This window comes from Micrasema longulum, unplaced genomic scaffold (genome assembly GCF_059751315.1).
Source record: "Micrasema longulum isolate JH-2025_06_02 unplaced genomic scaffold, ASM5975131v1 h1tg002099l, whole genome shotgun sequence".
NCBI lineage: Eukaryota > Metazoa > Arthropoda > Insecta > Trichoptera > Brachycentridae > Micrasema > Micrasema longulum.
In genome coordinates, this window is record NW_028279266.1 from 46493 (window position 1) to 67319 (window position 20827).

The 20827-nt window shown below is 30.7% G+C and overlaps 2 protein-coding genes and 1 long non-coding RNA gene across 11 annotated transcripts in view; 1 reads left to right on the forward strand and 2 right to left on the reverse strand.

Moving 5' to 3' along the window:
* Positions 1–13586, forward strand: part of LOC148273033 (PH and SEC7 domain-containing protein-like) — a 33443-nt gene extending 19857 nt beyond the window's left edge. For all 8 annotated transcript variants that reach the window (XM_088239232.1, XM_088239235.1, XM_088239238.1 and 5 more), the window contains 3 exons: positions 1381–1500; positions 1871–2031; positions 12928–13586. In XM_088239232.1, the coding sequence (XP_088095358.1) occupies positions 1381–1500; positions 1871–2031; positions 12928–12943 (297 nt within the window). In that variant the 3' untranslated portion in view covers positions 12944–13586. The remainder of the gene's footprint in view (positions 1–1380; positions 1501–1870; positions 2032–12927) is intronic.
* LOC148273034 (uncharacterized) lies at positions 12850–13762 on the reverse strand. The gene is made up of 2 exons (XR_015824705.1): positions 13645–13762; positions 12850–13007 (listed from the first exon to the last, which is right to left on the reverse strand). It is a non-coding gene; the product is annotated as an uncharacterized LOC148273034 (long non-coding RNA).
* A 1487-nt stretch (positions 13763–15249) lies between these two features.
* On the reverse strand, positions 15250–19902 carry LOC148273035 (protein CutA homolog). 2 transcript variants are annotated; one of them, XM_088239242.1, is made up of 4 exons: positions 19845–19902; positions 19577–19735; positions 19029–19186; positions 15250–15505 (listed from the first exon to the last, which is right to left on the reverse strand). In XM_088239242.1, exons 2-4 carry the CDS (start codon positions 19695–19697, stop codon positions 15341–15343), a joined length of 444 nt encoding a protein of 147 aa, XP_088095368.1. In that variant the 5' UTR covers positions 19698–19735; positions 19845–19902; the 3' UTR covers positions 15250–15340. The 2 variants fall into 2 exon arrangements, with proteins under 2 accessions (XP_088095368.1, XP_088095367.1); XM_088239241.1 differs by having other exon boundaries at positions 19577–19630; positions 19846–19893.
* Positions 19903–20827: the final 925 nt, after the last annotated feature.

A 20827-nucleotide genomic window follows, 5' to 3' on the forward strand; every position in this document is an offset into this window, starting at 1 on the left:
TACGATCTTTTGATCTAAAATAAACAATAAAGTTCACTTTCCATTAATGTCGTTGTACAAATAATTTACAATAATTAAGTAGTTTCGCTAAACACTTCTTATAAATTATTATTTGTTAATGTTACTATGTTAGTTGCTCTATCAATATCTAAAACTCAGTTACACTGTCCACTGATAATGTAAACGTCATAACTGATCCAAACTCCAAACTAAACTCTCAATATGTCTATACTCTAAATAGTAACAGCATATTCTCTGTTCTTCGTTTATGATTATAACAATCAAACATCAATCCAACATGTGACTAATTCAGATCTTCCTTACTCTTCTAACATAAACCATATTAATCTAGTAAAAAAAGATGAGTGACGTCTTGTGATTTGTGTAGAAAAATATGTACGAGGGCGAATTGAAAATGAAGCTATCTAAGTAGGAAAAAAACTTTAAAAAAAAAAAAAAACATTTAGTAAGACGATATTCCAACTTTTTTATACCATCTGAATAATATGATTTCGGGAACCTCTCAAAATACGCGCTAGTTTGAGTTATTAATCGACGCCAAAAATCTACAGGATTAAGCTTTATCATGTCCAAACACTGCTGTGAAGTGGTCTCTCGAACTCGTTTTTGTTCGACACTGAGCAAATGCGGCACCCATATTGCCGATAGCTTTTTCATATGCAAATGTTCATGCAAAATGTTGAACACACGTTCATATGAGATGTTTACCATTGACTACAACAAATAAACTAATAGATGAATTTGGGTGACATTTTAACAGCTGCCGTTTGACAGATCACAATTTGGAAAAAATAAATCTTTTTTGTGTTTGTGCTGCCATCTAGCACTAGGTAGCTTCACTATCAATCCGCCCTCGTATTATAAAGAATACAATAAAAATTTGGAACATTTCGGTATCCTTTGGGATTCACAGATCGGGTCAGCAAAAGCATTGCCCCAGATTTGATAATGGTACTACATTTGACAATTTCAACACCAGGGGTTAGAAAGGCAACACTACATCTTTTTGATGGGAAAGGACAGCACAAAATATTTGTGCAGCTCATACCCAAGACATTGGACTCATTTAACAATATACAAAATTTACCAACCATTCTGCACATTCTCCCGGAGATGAGAGTTTGAGTCAAATATCGGTTACCATATTATGAGACACCCCTGAGAAACCCGAGACCTCAACCATGATAGGTGAAAGGGCCAACCACTGCTCTAAACGAGGATTTATCTTTCCTCGATTTTAGTTTTCAGGGTTTTCAGTAGCCATTGAGTTGAAAACACTCGTCTAGGATCCTTATCTTACACACGCAACTGTAAAGTTTTATAGTAAATAGTAAAAAGCATAAAAATTTTACTTTTCAGCGTGAACAGTTACGAGACCACGAGGAACGATGTGAGAGAATTGAATCAGAATTAAAACAACCTCGACAACCAGGAACCTCGCATCACCAGAGGGAAAAAGAAGCCTATCTACAGAGTGAGGTAATATTTTTATTTCTAATATTTTTTGAGCGAGAATAGACACAAACTTCTGTATTCTTTGAAATCAATTAAGTAAAATATCGAGAAGAACACTGCAATAATTATGTCATGTTCTTTTCACATTTTAACAGTCAAATGAGAAAATACCACAAAAAATACTGGGCTAATGTCAATATACATTAAGTAAAGGCATTAATATATTTTTAAAGGTTTGTTTTTTGCTCTCTTGCAAAATGGCCGATACCACTGTGTACTTCCTGGGGTGCAATTTGTGTCATAATATTTATTTTTTTCTTGATTATTAGAGATTCTGTTTATGTATTATATATGTATATATGACGAATATCTTTTTAAATGTATTATATTTCAGCTAAAACGCTACCGGACATATGCATATCTCATCCGCTCACGCGTGTCTCAGTGGGGCTTGGAGGGGGCTGTAGCCATGGCCGCCGGGGGTTCTCCAGGCTGGCAGGAGCCCCCCGAGCCTCCACCCCTGCCCGAGCGGAGCCCCGTACCCCCCGCCACCAGGTACAGTTACCGCCAGGCCATATATACGGCACCCGACACGCCATGACGAGTGATGGCTGTGTTCGCCGCTTGTGTGCTGTGATTGTCTCTTACCGCCATACTAGTAATACTTACACTGGTTGACTCTTGATGTAGCAGGGGTAGATGTTTATTGCTCTAATTTATTTATTTTATTTGGTTTAGAAAAGTAACAAAGTTATCTTCAACTATTTATAAAGTCAAATATAATTTTCTGTACAAAATTGTGTAAATGTATATTATGATTTTTTATTTTTAACATGTTCAGGTTACTGGCGAAGACACTTAAAAAAGCTATAGAAATATATAAATTTTAATACGGAAAATTCTATTTTATTTTATAGATAAGGAGAAAGTCTTCAGTTTTCAGTATTTGTTTATAGACTATCAAAATTAGCCAAAATGTATTTTTAAATATTTTAATGCATCTGTATTATCAGCGCTATAATTTTTTAAGTTTTGTAATTTTGAAATTACTCCACGTGTGATGTCATAAGTTTTTTTCGGTGAGTTCTGCCGATAGGTGAATTTGCTTCCCGTAAACTGGAAATCTATTACAACGCGATCATTGGTTGATTTGAAAGAAGGAACTACTTAGTGATGTCGTTCAAAGTAGTTCATTTTTATTATTTTTTCATACATTTTTAAGAAACTTCATAGTACATTTTAATGCTCTAATTTTTACCGCGGATAAGAAAACATTTTTTACATGAAATTTTTCGTAGCACTGAACTTTCTCATGAAATATAACTCTGTTAACTTCCCATCGTAATCGGATCCCAGGAATGATTTAAAATGAACTTTCGTGATTTTATTAAAAATAAATTCTTAGGTATTATTATTATCATGCACCACTGTTGTGGAAAGCGGAACGATATTAATTTTTATCAAATTCATATATTTCAACTTTGAATCAAACAAAAGAAGTATGTATTAACAAATTATTGTTGAAACTTCCATATATTTTTTTTTATGTTAGTGTAAATGAGGGTATTATTTGCAAACACGGCTTGTTCCAATACAAGTATATTGGAACAAGCTGTGTTTGCAATAATACATTTGAACATTGAATTTAACAGTTTGATACTGATGTTTTGTTTTTATTTATATTTTCTAAGTTTGACCCTGATACAACAAGAATCAACCATTAACCAGTCTAACTTGAGAGAATTTGCGTAAGAGTAACAGTATGCTTACACAGTTAGAACACATCACATTTTGATAATTTGTCTGGTAGATTTGTAAAGGGTACATACAAATTATTCTTAGAGTAGGGTTTTCGCGGGTGTTTTTAAAATTGTTCACTATAAACGCGAAGGTTGTCTTTGTCATTATATTTTAATTTCAAAAATTGACTTAATTTAAATAAAACCTTAACAATTTAAGTAAGAAACATTTGTTGTACTATGGTTTTGCAAATTTACATTTTAATACTTTGAAATATTTTATCAACGCAACTTCTACACTTAGTCCTTCAATTTTAGTTCTCTCTTAACTCTATGTTAGACTGGTATAGTACTTATTTAATATATTATGTCTATGTATCTCTTTGTATGAGAGATTCGTACTTGGCTTTGTAAACTTCTATCTTTTCTGCATTGTGATTATAACACTATATCGCTCAGGATGTGAAAAGTATTTGCGTCAATTTAAATCGATCTATAATATTATGAAATTGAAATGCTACCGAAAAGTTAAAAACAGCAACCACTTATGAGACGATTCTCAGCTTATGCATTAAGTCAGATGTCGATTTTTGTAGTTTTTCTTCAAATTTATAGCAAAATATCAAAAATGACTTGAAATAACTGATTTAAGTAGAAGATTTGAACCTTGATTTTAAGTGTTAATATCAAAATGATTTTATATGTGCGATATTTGGTATATAAAATTCTTTTCACTAGTATGTTAGTCTAATTTCAAAGCCACATTAATTTTAATTATGATTTGCTCAATGTTAAATTATAATTTCTGTGAAACAAATTTAGTGTATGTATTTTGTATAAATACAATACATAATATATGAGCTACTGCAATTATAATTATAAAAATACGTACATATAGTTATCGATCCTATAACTCTGAGCCATATGGTAATTGCTTTCCTAATATGTTTGATAGTATTTTACATGAACCATAGAATATGTTTGTTAATGTGAGATATTTATAACTTAACCAATAATTGAAATGTGAATGTATGATTTTCATCACATATATGTTAAAAAAAATTTAAAAAGCAGTTGTTTGCTAATACTAACACCTTCCCCCGTTCATATTGTAGGGTCTTTTCAGTATTTGTAATTAATTTACTCATATGGAATTCTGATTGAGTGTCATAATAGCATCTAAACTAAAACTAGTTTTTAAAATAAAAAAAACACAATTCTATAATAACTTACCTTTTTCAAATTTGAAAAGATCTTATTAAAGTTATGGTTTAGGTATCTTTGTTGGTGGTGGTTTGTTTGTTACTGTTAAATGACTTGTGCACTTAATTTTGTTTTCCTGTTTGGCCTATCTACTTTTTAGTTTCCAAATTATACACAGGTTGAGCGCTTGAACGCATGCCAGTTACTAAAACACTGTATGCTGTTCCTGGCAAGCGGTCCCGTGTATTTTGTTTTTATTTAGGTTTGGTTTGCATTATCGTTAGTTAGCCTTGTGTGATGCTATTCGATATGCATTATTCATCGACCGTAACACAGTGATATTACTTAAAAATAAGTATAAATGTATTCATTTTCATAAAATAAACAATACTGCAAATAATATTTACATAATTTATATACATATAACATTGTTTTGATGTCCCTAAATTTTATGTTTTTCGCTTTTTAAATTGGAAAATCTGATCCCTGTTAAACCTCAATAAATGAGATGATTTTTCCTCTTGTTTGTTTTAGCTGTTTGAAATTATATTTTATCTTTTCTATTTTTGCATCATTTTGTGTTTAATAAAAATTTAACTCTATTTTTGTTAACCAAATTTCACTGGATGACATTATTGTACAGATTAGTTGTGATTGTTTTTACTATGCAATTAAAAAAAACTACCTGATATAAGTTATAAAAATAGATGTGTTCATTCAGAACCCCATATTATCAAGTATGGTTTCTATTACAATATTTTGAGTTTGTCCAAATGCTTGCAGACAAAAGACTGGATTTCACCCTTGGGAGTTATTAAGATTAATAAATAACAACGGATGGAGAACATTTTAAAGAAGGAAATATGGAAGTAGGTCATAAGCCCTGTAAATGCCTTTACTTTTGTTCTCCATCTCTGTTGTAATTTGTTGATGTTATTGTTTCTATGTTGAATAATGTTTGATCCTCAGATACATTGCTTATAGAAAAGTCAATTCCTATCACAAATTATTACTTTGTATTTTTCGAAGAACTAACATGTTTACATAACTATTATTTTTTTTTTTTATGTATTTTATTATTAATATTAGTTTTTGAAAAATTGTATTAAAAAAATTATGTTAGAAAAAAATTTAGTTTGAGAAAATAAATGCATAGAATGTATGAAATCACTGTCGGGTATATGTATAAGAAATAATTTACCAAAACCTACTGTTTTACGAATTTATTTTCAAATATTTTTTTTCATAAACTTTTAGATGGATTATTTAGAATTTACTGAAACTTATCTTATTGTGATTCTGAAATCATAAAACAGATCTCTTAAATAATTTTCTTACTAGTGTTTCCGACAAATATTTTGTTTAAAATGTAGGTACCTACAATGTCATGGCAGTATTTTTTCTGTAGATAATGTAAATATAATAAAGTAATTCATTTTCTTGATTATAAACATAATCACACGATTTGACCTTTGCTTGACTCTGTACTTACTAGTTACCAATTATAATTACATGTTATACTGGTGCTTCGAACAAAGCTTTCTTACTGGTAGAAGAATGCAGGATATTGAATACAAATAATATGTATAGGTACAGATTCCTAATCTTAATAATTGAGAATGCACAGGGAGTGAATTGAGATTTACAATATGCTACCAGAAAAATGAAACCTAGTCCCGCCATAAAAATTATCTGTATTTCGTCGGTATACTGATTTACTGTCGGCCTTTAAATACATTATTGTCTATGCTGAGAAAAATCAGTTTCAATGTTCAACTCAACAAAAGTATTTTTCAGTCTTCTTTATTCATATTTTGGACATGACGCATACTCATGAAACCATCATAGTTCCTTTAACTTGTTTTAATAGATGTGATTTTGAAAAAAAATATTGGGGAAATGGAATTGATGGTTTTTCAACAGAAAACATAACAGATATACACTGATAAGAGAAGGAATGTTGTGGACTTTATAGAAATATTTACTCACTTTTAAATTCTTCTGTTTGTTTCTTTTATGAAGCACTTCACTTTTACTATTGCATGGATACATCGTGTAGATGTTGATGAGATGTATGTTTTAGGCTTTTTATGAAACACCAGGTTCACTTTGTCAGAAGTATACAGATGCAGGTATATGATAAAGACTCATCAGAGTAACACTTGACTCAATGTGACTTGTTCACAGGACGGTAAGATAACAACAATTTGAATTAGGAAAGATGTAGGTAGGATCGAGATATTTACAGTCTTATACGAGTTGCAAGTATAAAAAATATAAATTCAGTACTTGACAAGTATTTTTAGTGGGTTTTTATGCATGCTAACTGTCGGCCTCGTGATGTAGTGGTCAGCGCGTTTGCCTACCATGCGAGAGGTCTCCGGTTCGATTCCCGATATGGTTGACATGAAATATGTATTTATTCAAAAAATATGTTTTTACACTAGAATATTTCATATTCCTTGGACTGGCACCTGAATCGTAAGACTGGTCATCTTACCTTCTTCTTCTTGGCACTGTCGCAACTCATTGCCTGGGTAGGCTGTTGGAGTCGGCTCTCGTTCTTAGGTGGTATGATCTTCGGTTCTGGGTGTCACTTTCAGATGAATAGGCCGTTTCTATGCAGGATTTGGAACATTGAGCTATCCAGAAGTTCTTTGGCCTTCCTCTATATTACTGTCGTGGACAATCCATAGACATTGCCGTATTTATTGTATGGTCTGGTGGTCTCCGTCTTATGTGCCCGTACCATCTCTGCTGTCTCTTCCAGCCTACTGTTTTTGTCAGTGACACCCAGGCTACCACGAATGCGTGAACTCTTAATTCTATCTTTTAATGATACCCCTGCCGACCAACTGAGCATTCCCATTTCTGTTGTTTCAAGTTGCCCGGAGTACGAGTCGTACGTAGTCCAGCATTTGGATCTAACAATAGTCTGGTATATCTTTACTTTTAGCTTTATTTATTATTTAAGGTATTTTTGGGTCACACAAGATTCCCGTTACCGATCTGAATTTCATTTATCCCACACCTATTCTATGGTTCACATCCACTGTGCATTCTCCATCTTTGTGAATGATTCTGATCTTTACCTTCATATAACAAAAGAGAACTGATCATCTTACCTTCATGTAACAAAAAAAGATCAAGATACGCTGCGATTGGTGTACCAATACAGTGCCTTATGCTCCATTAGGTGTGGAAAGGGAATGATGATGATAAATTTCTAAACTAAACCTCTGAGGATTTTATCCGTTGTTAATGTTTGGAAAATTACATATAACTGCATTTTTAACTTGTTTTCTCAATTTTTGTCATTTAGAGGATCAGTATACCGACAATACTTATCTGTGAGAATATTGTATTATATTAATATTGATTATTTATTTATAAGTATACATAATATGAATTCAATGATTGGTGCTAACCATTTCAATTGATTTGTATATCTCTTATACAAATAAAATAATGTTATATTACAAAATGTTTAGTGAAATTGGTTGAATGTATGTATTGTAATAAATATTATACCTACCTACACATTTTTCATAGCAGTTATAAAAGTTTATTATAATAATTAGGAATTTCATAATTTTTAGCATATTGTCGGAGATACTGAAATACCACGTAACTATCAATTGAATTTTTTGGCAGGGGATCCTAAAAATATTGCTGGAGTATCAGAAAAAATATCATTATTTAAAGTAAAAAAAAAGCAATAATTGAAAACTAATGGCTCTTAGTCCCTATGTTTTATTTCAGTAAAACATTTTTGTAAAAAAACAGGTTACGCAGAATTACAGTATCACTGACAAATATTTATTTTCCATAAAAAAAAGTTATTCTCTAGTGTAATAGGTATGTCTTTATATTCTGTGACAAGACACCAAAGTTTAAAACGGAGTTTTTTCTTATTATAAAATTATTGTGGTCTGACTGTAAAATGGATCATCCAGTCATAATGACCGTACAAGTGTGATATAACTTAGAAGCTTGTTTTTTATTTACCATGCATTTATTTTTTATTAGTGTTTGTAGATTGGCAACATTTTTTAAAACAGGTTTTGGATAAAAAATTACAAATCTCTTTGGATTATTTTACTTATTACATATTATGTATGTACAGTAGAACTCTAATTATCTAAATCAATAGGAACCGGGCCCCATTTGGATAAAATAATAGTGTAATTGGATTTTTTTTTTCGAAAAAAGGGTATACTTCAATTAATTATTTTCTACACATATGTTAAAATTGAAAATGGTTTTTTTTTTACAAGTGCTTTCCATTAGTACAGTATGTACGTAATGTACTGTAAATGAAAGTCATTGCTTTCTGAACATCTCGGTAAAGTAAGCTGTTTGACTGTCATCATCCGTTTTCAGGCAGCCAAGTTGTTATTTTGTGAATCGCAGTATGTTTCGGTCTTAATTTTTTTTCTGAAATTCTGAAAGCGATTTGGATAGTCGGAATTCGGATAATTGGATTTCCACTGTACTTTTATTATTCGGAGGACTAAACATATTATTACTTCTACATTTCTAATTTTATTGATTATATGCCTTACTGCCTGTAATGTTTTCATTTGTAGAAACATTTTAGTGTGAAGAATACAGTTTTTATTCACAGGGCAGTCAGTTGAGCTGGTAAGTTAGAATCTTGAGGAAATGTAATTTTAAGTATACAGAATTAGTGATAAAGGCGGTTGTAATAATGTTATTGTGGATTGTGCTTTCATAATTTACTATCAATTATGAAAGTTGAGATGGAATTTATATAATACGATTAATTTAAGTTTAAGACTAAATTAATATTTAGGACAAAACTAAGAATAGTAACTTTCCTAAGAGTCACGTTTCTTCACTAATCTTACGATGCCCCCTTGATTTGTTATAAGCAATAATTTTTCCCTAATAAACATAAGACTGTTTCATTGTAATTGTTTAAAAATGTATATCTTTATTGATGGTATATTATATTCATCAGCCTTGCCAAACACTGGCAAATAGAATAGGATCTATTTTAAATAGTTAACCTTAGTCCACATTTTTTCTTATTTTAGTTATCAATAATGTAAATAAATTCAAAATATTTCTACGAAGTGTATTCTTTGAAGAATTTCCCTTCACTTGTACTCCTGTAGATTGAATATTTATACATGTCATGTAACTATTTATGACTCTCCAAAATTTTTATTTTCATTTATCAATTTGGTTAGTTAACGTCTGCCGATTTTTGTAGAACATCATCGAACAAAGTCTTCCCGAAAAGTTTTAAAAAAATGTTTCCTGTTTTATTCAATTTTCCTGTCATTTTTTATATATTATAATATGGCTGTATCAATTAATCAGCAATACAATCGGATGATTAATTACAAAACTCCCAAGTCCACATTCTCAAAACAGAGATCTAATTGAATACATGTTTGAATTTTCATTCAACACCGTCCATCTATACAGTTTTTTTTAGTAAACCTTTAAATAGTAGTTGTTGGTATCAAAAAATGGGATAACATAAAGTGGCATTTGCAATTGCCATATTAATTGAGGATGCGTTTCAGTTTTCGTCAAAATAACATCTTTAACAAGGATTCACTGTTATTTACGGTACGAACTTAATATTCGTAGAAGTAGATTTATGTAGATAAGCATGATCCTTTTTTTGTTTGCTTTGTAAAATAATCACTTTTACTATAATATTACACCTACTTGTATAATGTGTTAATGTAGTATTACAAAGAGACCTATAATGTACAAAAAAATATATAAAAGTGATTTAAAACAAACAAAGTCGCTTGCCTCATAAACTTTGTTATCATAATAATTATATATCATTTTTCCATGTTATTGATTAATTGGGGGTCTTGGACTGTTGTGGTGCAAAAAATATATACTCACGATTTTTTGTGATAGCTGATGATACAGCTTAGTCTTTTTGCATAAAAATTGTGTAAGCAACACTTTTATTTTTATGGATGTGGAACAAAGTGAATTTTTTTTAATTCTTAACCAATGGCAGAGTTATAATAGCCAAGAAATTGCATACGCACATTAAACTCAAGCCGACAAAATTCATCATAAATGAGTGGGTTTAGTAGACGCCGCTTAGTTTATACTGCCAACTGGCGCAACTGCCAGTTTAAATTCAATTTACGCCATGTTGCGTCGTTTTTAAGTGTCAAAATACTGCTGGTGTGAAAAAGTAATTTTGAAATTACTCCGCCTGTGACGTCACGAGTTGTCTGTCAGTTGTGCTTACATTTAAAAGTAGAATCCAGTAGCTGTTGTTTTTTTTTTTTTTAATTAAATAAAATATAAAGTTACAACATGTTGACAAAAAAGAAATACATAATAAAGCAAAAGTACGGAAACAAAAAACGAAACGAAGTACCACGACAAAAAAGAGGCAACCTCTTGTGCTTGCTGTGGGATTATAATATTAATAATTTAAGTACAAAATACACATATATTTCAAAAAAATAAATAAATGAAGGTGCAAAAATTTATAGAAATACACTAAACGTCAAAAAAAATGTCCACCAGGAAACCTACCACAACACATGACAACGCTATTATGAAGAAGTTCAGTGTTTATTTATTTATTTTTTAATTTGTGAATATTAAACTAAGCTAAAAAAAAATTCACAATTTTTATTCATCGTATTATCAACACTATGATTTTTTAAAGTTTTTTATTTCTAAAATAACTCCGCGATTGATATTAGAGGTTGTCTTCCGTTGATTATCTGTCAGTTCTGCCGATTGGCCCGTTTACGGTAAGCAAACCGGATATCTTTCACAGCTCTATGATCATCAGTTGATTCATATGAACCAGTGACATCTTTCAAAGTATATAGTTAGTTTTTTTTTTTTTTTTTAATTCGTACATTTTCAAGAAATTTTGCCATACAATTTTAATACTCTAATTTTTACCACGCGCAAGAAAACACTTTTGTATCCAATTTCCCCTATCACTGACAAAAAACAAATATTTAGTTGAATGAATGAATATTTGTATAATTAGATTCAGTAGGCACATTTTTAACTTTAAAATTGCATGTTAATAATGTCTTGGAAGAAAAAAAATGTCCTACACTGTTTTAGATTTTATGTTCCACTTTATATATTCAATATTAGACAATACATACATAATATAATATAGGTATTTTATGAGAATACTGCAATGAAAAATACTTAACATTTTGTAAATGATTAATTTTTATTTTGTGGTATATTATGTAAATTTGTTGTTTTGGTATTCTGTATGAACAACATAAATTATTGTTTAATGCTCCTGGCTTTTATTAGTTGTTGACTCATTATGCACTATCATACTTTGTTTGATACATTGTGTTTAACTTACAACTTTTAGCTCAATTTGTGATGTTTTGAGAGAGGAGAGAACATTATTTTCTTTCTCTTCCTTAATCTCTCCCCCTTTTCTAAGTAAAAGGTGCCAGAAAATTTTATACTGTTTTAGAAGTAACCCTTTCATCCGGGTGTGACTATTCAAATAAATATACATCAAATGTAAGATTGATTTACTCACGTAGGTACCTACTGAAATTAAAAAGTGGCTAAGTTATTTTTAATTTCTGGTATCCTTAAGTACCCTATTTTTTTCTGCTTATGTTGATAGTTGGCATTACATAGAAAATTTGTTTTTTAATTTGACAACTGGCTTCTTTCTGATTGGATTGTTTTACAGCGAATTCCTCCCATCCTTATAAACAATATTTTAAGCAGATTTTAAATACACTTAAATAAAATTAAACTGCTAGGTAAGTTACATAAGTTGTGTCAGTTTTTTTCCAAATTTAAAAATAAGCATCAAAATTAAAACAAAATGGTAAAGGTTATCATACAATCAGATACATCATTTGAAAGAAAAATTTCTGCTCTATAAGATATTGTGTTTGCTTTTACGTTAAATTTTGATTACAAGCCTTAAAAATGGAATGTAAAGTGGACAAAAGTGAGGATTTTCGACACCTGTTCGCATTCAATCGAGTGAATAAAGCTGCCAAATGCTGCTCTTTAAATTTATTGTAAAATAATAAAGAAGAACACATTATCGACTAATTTGTTGTAACTTTTTTTGTTGTGTCCTCTTCATTTAGAAAAAAACAGACAACTTATGTTAACACCCAATAATTTTATTGAACAAATATATATCGTAAGATAATAATAAACACATGTTTCATGAACTTTGTCAGTTTGAGAGTTAATTATTTAACGCTCAATAAAATTAAATGCCAAAATTTTTCAAATAATTCAATAGGGAATAATAAACATATTTGTATATCCACAGGAATTAATTAATGTCTGAAAGGGTTAAAAAGATAATTGATTTATTATTGCATGATTTTTGCGTGTTATTTACTTTCTTACATTTAATGCACCCTCTTGTTATATACTATATAATAGTATGCATGGTACTATCCAAAGTGTATTTGTTATGTCTACAAAATTCACCCGTGAAAATCTCTTAACGATTGATTTTCTTTTGCAGGGACTCGGCTGGATGAGATTCAAGCAACCGAAGCAGCTGGACGTTTACTTGGTGCTGCTTCGTATTCTGCCATTGAATATCTGTGGAATAATATCTGCCATTGGAGATTTTGTTCATTGTAAATTACTCCACGTAATGTTACATTTCCATTTGATTTAATAAATCCCATTGGAGTTGAAATCGTATTAGAAGAAGTCATAGATAAGATCTAATTATACTACTGTACAGTCGCTCCAAAATTATGTTATATAATAATAATTATTACATTAGATTTTAATACAAATGTACAAGCCAAATTAAATTTGATATGTTGGACAAATTAATTTATTAGTCGCTACTCTCTTTTTGACCCTGCGCAATTTATTATGATGATTTATTAAACGTGTATTTTTATAATTGCAATATAACTTGAAACTTATACACTATAAAACATTTTTGACCTTTATATCTCGCAGGTCGTAATAACTAATATTACATACTCCAATATGTATCTTAAGGGTTTCTATAGTTTCGCAAAGGAACCTCTGGATTTTTGTGAAAGTACATAAAACATTGTATAATGTAACAAAGTATAAGAACGAGTTATTGAAAAACAAGGCTGAAACTGCATTAAAAACCAACAATTATTTATTATATGTATTAAAATGATAAGTTTTAAATTGCCTTTTATTTATTTAATGGATGGTAGTAATTCTACACTTTCCTTCTGTTTCTTACCCTTAAAGTTATGGCGCACAGATCACAGCATTAGTAAACCTCACTTGTTGAAAAGCCCTTGTAAATAGTCTCATTAGAAAAAGATTCCTGTCTCTGTTGAAATACCTGTAAATCTTCACTAGTTCGTATTTCATTTTTACTAAGTTGAAAATCAAACATGAGACCTCATGCATGGATGTCCACTACAACTTTTAAGAGAAACAATAATGCTAAAATAAAATAAATAAAATATTTAAATCCACTTGAGACTGGTTTTATAAATATGTATTAATAAAGTTTGATACCTTTAGCACAATCCGTGTTGTTAAAATGATTAAAAATAATCAATAAAAATAAATGAACTATTAACTATAACTAACCCATTTTTCACGGTAAGTAGAAAGAACAATGAAAAATAAGTTTATACTCACATTACTATAAATTGCTAACGAAAAAGTCACATTTGTTGCATTAAATTCTTCCAATATGATTTTTGTTAAATATCAGTAACAAAAACATTAGTAATGATGTAATAACTTATATTTACATATAAGTTACTAATTAAAAATACTTAGTACACTTCCACTTATTTATTGACCAATTAGCTAATAATAACATTTAGTTTTGTATAAATTATCCTTAACGTATAATGTTTACCAGTCTGAAGATATTAAAGGGTGAAAGCGCTAATTGGTCGAAAAAATAAATGGAAGTGTACCAAGTATTTTTAATTAGTAACTTATATGTAAATATAAGTTATTACATCATTACAATGGAATTTCATCAAGAATTGTAAATAAATAATTTAAATTTGAAAAAAACAAAAGTACTAAAATAGATTAATTTTTATCTTTTTTGAGTGATCCCGTGTAAGTTAGATTCGTTCTGACGTTTCGACTACCATTGCTAATGAAGATAGCACCTGCAATGGTAGCCGAAACGTCGGAACGAATCCTCCAACTTACGCAGGTTCACCCAAAAATATATATATTGATAACAGTGACTGTAAAAATCTACGCACCCATTTAACTAAAATATATATTCATTTTAAACTATATCCATCCATTCATGGTAATATTATAAATGTGAAAGTGTGTTTGTTTGTTTTCTTCACGTCTCAACGGAGCGACTGATTAACATAATTTTTTGCATAGGGTTAGCCGGAGGTGAGAAGTAAAACAGTATACTTATTTTTCATCCCAAATTAAAAAAGGACAATGAAAAAATATATCGGCAATGGAGCGAAATTATTTGAAAATGAGCAGGCGGTAAGGTGGAATGTCAAAAAGAATCCATATGAAATTCATTCTTTAAATTTCTATAATTTAACTTTCATTGTCTATGGTTAGTTTGGTTTGCTTTTCATTTGGTTTTGTAGTGAGATTTGAATTTGTGAATAGAATAACGATGCTACGTTGCCATAGACAAACAGATCGTTATGTTTTTTCAGTGATAGTTAGAGGACCGGCAATCGATACAAGCTACTTTCTATCTTGAAAAAAAAATCCATCGGGAAAATTGTTATGTATAAATGACGAAACTAATTAATTACCTAACTTATTTCTCCCTAATACAATGCGAGTGAAGCATGGGTAAAAGCTAGTAATATATAAAAGGAAAAATCAATCAAAAAAGTAAATTTATTTTATTTAGAAAATCATCCTCTTGTATAATTAGGATGTATTTTGGTTTCACTCATTACTCGGATCATTAGATATTACTTCTTAGCAGGAACAGTATCACTGATCCATTTTAAGTAAGGCGGGTTCCCTTTATCTATTGGTACAGTTATTACTTCACAAACTTCGTAGGAATGATTCGCTCTTATAAATTCAATCAACTCATCCAATCGTGAAGTCCTTGTTTTTATCATCATTAAAACCTAAAAGAAAATTATGGTTTAACAAAGGTGATGAAAAAATAACTACAGAATATTTTTTATTATTTTATTTATTTTCATTCCAGTGTGAATATTTCAGCTCTTTAGGTATAATTCGTGTTGAGTTCAATCAACTACGACAAAAATGTTAAATCAAACGGTAGATGGTTAAATACATTCATTTATACGTAAATGTTTGACCACAAATTTTATGCTTTATATTAATTATACCTGCATTAAGTATATAAGTATATAATAAAATTTTACACTAATATTATATCACAAGAATGAAACTATTATTAAAAGAAGAAAAAACTAGAACAATGTAGGTATACAATAAATTAACAAATCTAAATCTAATTATAAATTAACATAATCATAGATTAAAATTTAAATCAATTAAACTTTTTTTTAAATAAAGTATAATATTCAAAAGAATATCAATAAACGGCAACACTAATTTCACAAACAATGAATCGATAAAAAGTGCCTACCTGTTCTAAATCCATGTCCGGGACTCTGCCATTTGTGAATGTCAACTCGATGAAGATTTAAACCATGTTTTTTTTTTATACCCAATAAATTATTGTTTTCCCGATTTCCTATCTGACCTTTCTGATATTAACATCCTATTCCCTATTCATATTCTAACTCTTCCGTCCCCACCCAATAAACATGTATTTAAAATTCTATGTAAATATCTAAATAAATAAATTGGAATATCTGAAGAGTGGTGGCCAGATCGTGGACACATGGCTGCACAGACTTTTCAATCTCTGCCTAAAGGAAGGACATATGCCTTTGGATTGGAGGAGGGCAGTTGTCATGCCTTTATATAAGGGAAAGGGATCTCGTGCGGAATGTGGAAACTATAGGGCAATCAGTCTTCTGAGTTCTGTCAGTAAACTGTATGGGAAAATTATAATCGAGAAAGTAAGAAAGGTGGCGAAAGACAAAGTGTGGGACGTGCAAGGAGCCTTTATGAGTGGACGTGGATGCACGGATCAAATTTTTGGGCTGCGAATGCTAACGGAGAAGTTTTTGGCAAAAAATCAAAAACTATTCTGCGCATTTGTCGATTTGCAAAAAGCGTATGATAAAGTAGATAGAATAAAATTGTGGGGCGTGTTGGAAAAGTATGGAGTAGACAATAAACTTATAAGTGCAGTATCGTTTCTCTATGAGGAGAGTTCAGCGTGTATAAGAGTTAATGGGGGATTTACATCTTGGTTTGCAATCTCAAAAGGCATGAAACAGGGATGTGTAATGTCACCATGGTTGTTTAATCTATACATGGACAACTGTATGAAAGAGATAGAATGTATGGGTATTGGAGCAAAAATTGATAATTTTTCAGTAAGCTGCTTGTTGTGTGCTGATGATGCAGTTCTGTTAGCAAGCAGCAAGGCTGATTTGCAGCAAATAGTCTCTAGAATGTATGATGTATGTCTGGAGAGCGAATTGGCAATGAACGAAAGTAAGTCAAAAGTGATGGTATTTGAAAGGGATAGTGAGGTTACTGACTGCATAATAAATGTAAACAATGAATGTCTCGAGCAAGTAGAAGAATTTGTGTATCTGGGAAGCATGTTTTCAAGAGATGGAAGAGTAGAAATAGATGTTGAAAGAAGAGTAAATGCGGGCAACAAAATGAACGGAGCACTAAGCACAGTAATTTCTAATGAAAATATGTCAATCGAAGCTAAACTGGCAGTGCACAACGGAGTTTTAGTCCCAACACTTATGTATGGAAGTGAAACATGGAACTGGCAGAGGAAGGATGAAAGCCGAGTAAACGCGGTTGAAATGCGATCTCTTAGACGAATGTGTGGGAAATCAATGTATGACAGGGTTACGAATGATGAAATCAGGCGAGAGTGTAAATCTGAGTCAAGTATAATTGATAAGATTAAGAAAGGGTCTCTGAGATGGTTTGGTCACGTAGAACGAATGGATGACGAAAGAATGGTAAAACAAGTATATATGGCGAAAATGAACGGCAACGTGAGACGAGGACGACCAAGGAAGACGTGGCATGATCAGATAAACCAAAATCTTAAGTCTGGTCATGTCAAAAGCAGACAGAACCGAAGGGCATGTATGACAAGATGTATGAATGTGGAGGAAGCTAGGAATGTATGGCAGGATAGACGTGTGTGGCAGTCCATTCTCTCTGCCTACCCCTACGGCGAAATGGCGCGATGGTAGTTGTAGTCTTGTGGCTAGTGTCTCGGACTTCACGGACCAAAGGTCTGTGGTTCGAATCCCACTTTACCCCAACTTGATTCCCATTTTCTAATAGTGAGTTATTTACAACTCGTTGAAAATGGCCCTCAAAATGAAATATTTGTGTAAATCATAAGAACGCAAACATTTTTCTCTTAAAAAAAAAAAAAACTAGTTACAAATGGTGTTACGATGTAAATATGTTTTATTATTATATGTTAAGTTTTCAAAATATTAAATACTAACTTACTAACTTGTATATATTACTAACACATGTGTAAATATGTAAATAAACAAAAAAAATAAAAAACTCGACACTGGCCAGAACACCAGAGTTGAGAGGTGAAAAGGCCATAACAAAAACGAAGAAGAGGATAAAAAGTGCCAAGTATGGTGGTTAGTGTTGTGATGCCAAAATTTGCTATTATTATTTAAACTAAAACTTTTTTTTTGTTTCTTAAAAAATGGAAACGAAGTGTGGAATTGGAAAAACAAGGATAAAAGCAGGCTGAATGCTGTCAAAATGCGACTTTTCAGGCAAATGTGCGGTAGATCTATGTACGATAGGTGCACAAATATCTAGATCTGTGCATTAGGTAAGGCTGAGTTAAGCATTATTGACAAAATCAAGAAAGGAGCGCTGCATTGGTTTGGACATGTAGAGTGGATGGACAGCGAATTAATGGCTGTATGAATCTTGATGGGTGCAGAAAACAAAGACAACCAAGAAAGACATGGCAGGATTAGGATCTAACAAATACTTAAAGATAGGAATATGCCAAAAGTTGGAGTAATCAATGTGAGTGCATGAGAAGATGTTTAAATGTAGAGGAAGCGAGGTCTGCATTTTAAGACAGAGTGATGTGGCATAATATCCTCTCTGTCTACCCCTATGGTGAAACGGTATGATGGTTTATTTATAAACATAATATCGACAGTGGAAAGGAAAAAGTTACCAAGTGACATGTAGCAACTTTATAGAAGAGCCAATATTTTTTTATTATTTTTAATAAATAAAAAATCTCATATAATATACTTATTATTTTGGCATGATTCTTACATAATTTTTTTTTTTTAAATTAAGTACGAGATGCTTTATTAATCAAAAAAATATATATCTTCTTTCTTTCCTCTTATAAGAGTTGCTACGTGTCGCTCGGCAAGCTTTCCGCCGTCAATATAATAGAATATAAGAATACGAAAAACTTTGATGTTTGTGTTTATTCCATAAATGTTTAACTTAACTTCATATATATTTTTCTATTGTATTTACTTAATAAGTAAATAATTTTATACTTGCCTCGTTATCTTCATTCACTTCACCCTTCCATTCATATATTGATATTATGTTAGGAACAATGTTGACACAAGCTGCAAGCTTATTTTCAATAATTTTATGTCCAATCGTTTTTCCTTCTTTCTCATTTGGAACAGTTACATATGCTATTGAATAGATTCCTGGAACAATTTTTACTATTCAAATAATATGTGATGGTGCTCCCGAAAAATAAATAAAATATTTAGTTACAAGCTTGTTATTTTTGTACTTGTGTAGAATTTAGGCTAATTAAGTTCAAAAAGTTGTAGCAATAATGATGATATTTTGACATTTTTATTTTGACATTTTTCGTAAAATCACTTCCAATTTTGTTTTAAAACTTATGCTTTTCATTAAAAGGCTGGGTCTTAAGTTAGACTGGTGGACAGTTATGTATTTTTGAATGATTTTAAAAAAATATTTTGAATTACTGACAGAGGTTATATTACAACATTTCTTGTAGCCAGAAATAACATTACTGGGATAATAACATAGCTGCTTGTTTGTTAATATTATTAATTTAATCTTACCTTTTATGTCGCATTCTCCCTCGGTACGTGACATATTATCGCAAGCCGCTGAAACTGATCGCCGGAAGGAAGTTAAGAATAAACCAATCAAAAATCTGGACTTCAATAATTGATACCTCATTTCAGTAAATTGTATTGCATTCAGATATTTAAATATTACTGTTTAAAAGAAAACATTCAGACATATAGTTCATAATAAGTCAAAATCACATCATAACATGTAATAAATTATTTTTTGATACGCTAACAATTTTATTTTTATTTTTACCCTATAACGACCGGCCTTCCGCAACATAAACAATCGCCAAAACTTGTTAGAAGTGTCAAAAACAAAAACCTAAACCATAGATTCATTCATGCCAAAACGAAAATTGATATTTTGTAGGCCATAGACAAATTCGGCCACGTTCTAACAACTCCACTTTGGTTTTAGAACAAACGTGGAGTTGTTATTAGTGATCACAGAAAAATAAGGCACATATATGTAACAATAATTTGTTACTATGCAATATAAATTAAAAATGACAATCTTTTTATAAGTGTTACACTATGGCAAACATAATCTATTTATTTTAAAATAATATATTTTTACGAATTTAACTCGACATTGTCAGCTTCATATTAAAAAAAAACAGGGAGATTTTGTCTGGTAGCTACCCTTTCTAGTCAAAGTTGAAGCATTTGACGGTGCTTATTCAGATCGCTACATATAAAAAAACACGAAAAATCTTCAACGGTGAAAGTTTAAAACATCCCTAGATTTTTTTTGCATCCAAATCTCGTGATTTTCATACCAATTGAATAAATAAGAATTAAGATAGTTGGTAAACTGTCAAAGTTGACAATGCTAGTTATAATATTAATTAAAAAAAAAAAAAAAGTATTTATTTTTCTAAAATACGTTAAAACTTTTGCATCACTCTAATATATCAGTAGATAAACAAAACTTAATGCAATATTTCGTATAAAAACGAACGAACCTCCAACTAACTAAATCTGGAATCAAATCCAAAATAGCTTTATAATTGAAGCCAAACTCGCAAATTATTGTACAACCAGATGGGATGGCATACAATATGAATAAGTCATACTCATGTTATATACCAGCCAATCACAAGTTTTTTATCCACCCTCTCATAAAAAAAACTGCTTATAACTGCTTATAGCAGTTTTTTAATAAACTTATTCAATAAGTAGATAAAACGAGGTGGCAATACTATCGGTTGGATATTTTTGGAGGGAAGAATATTA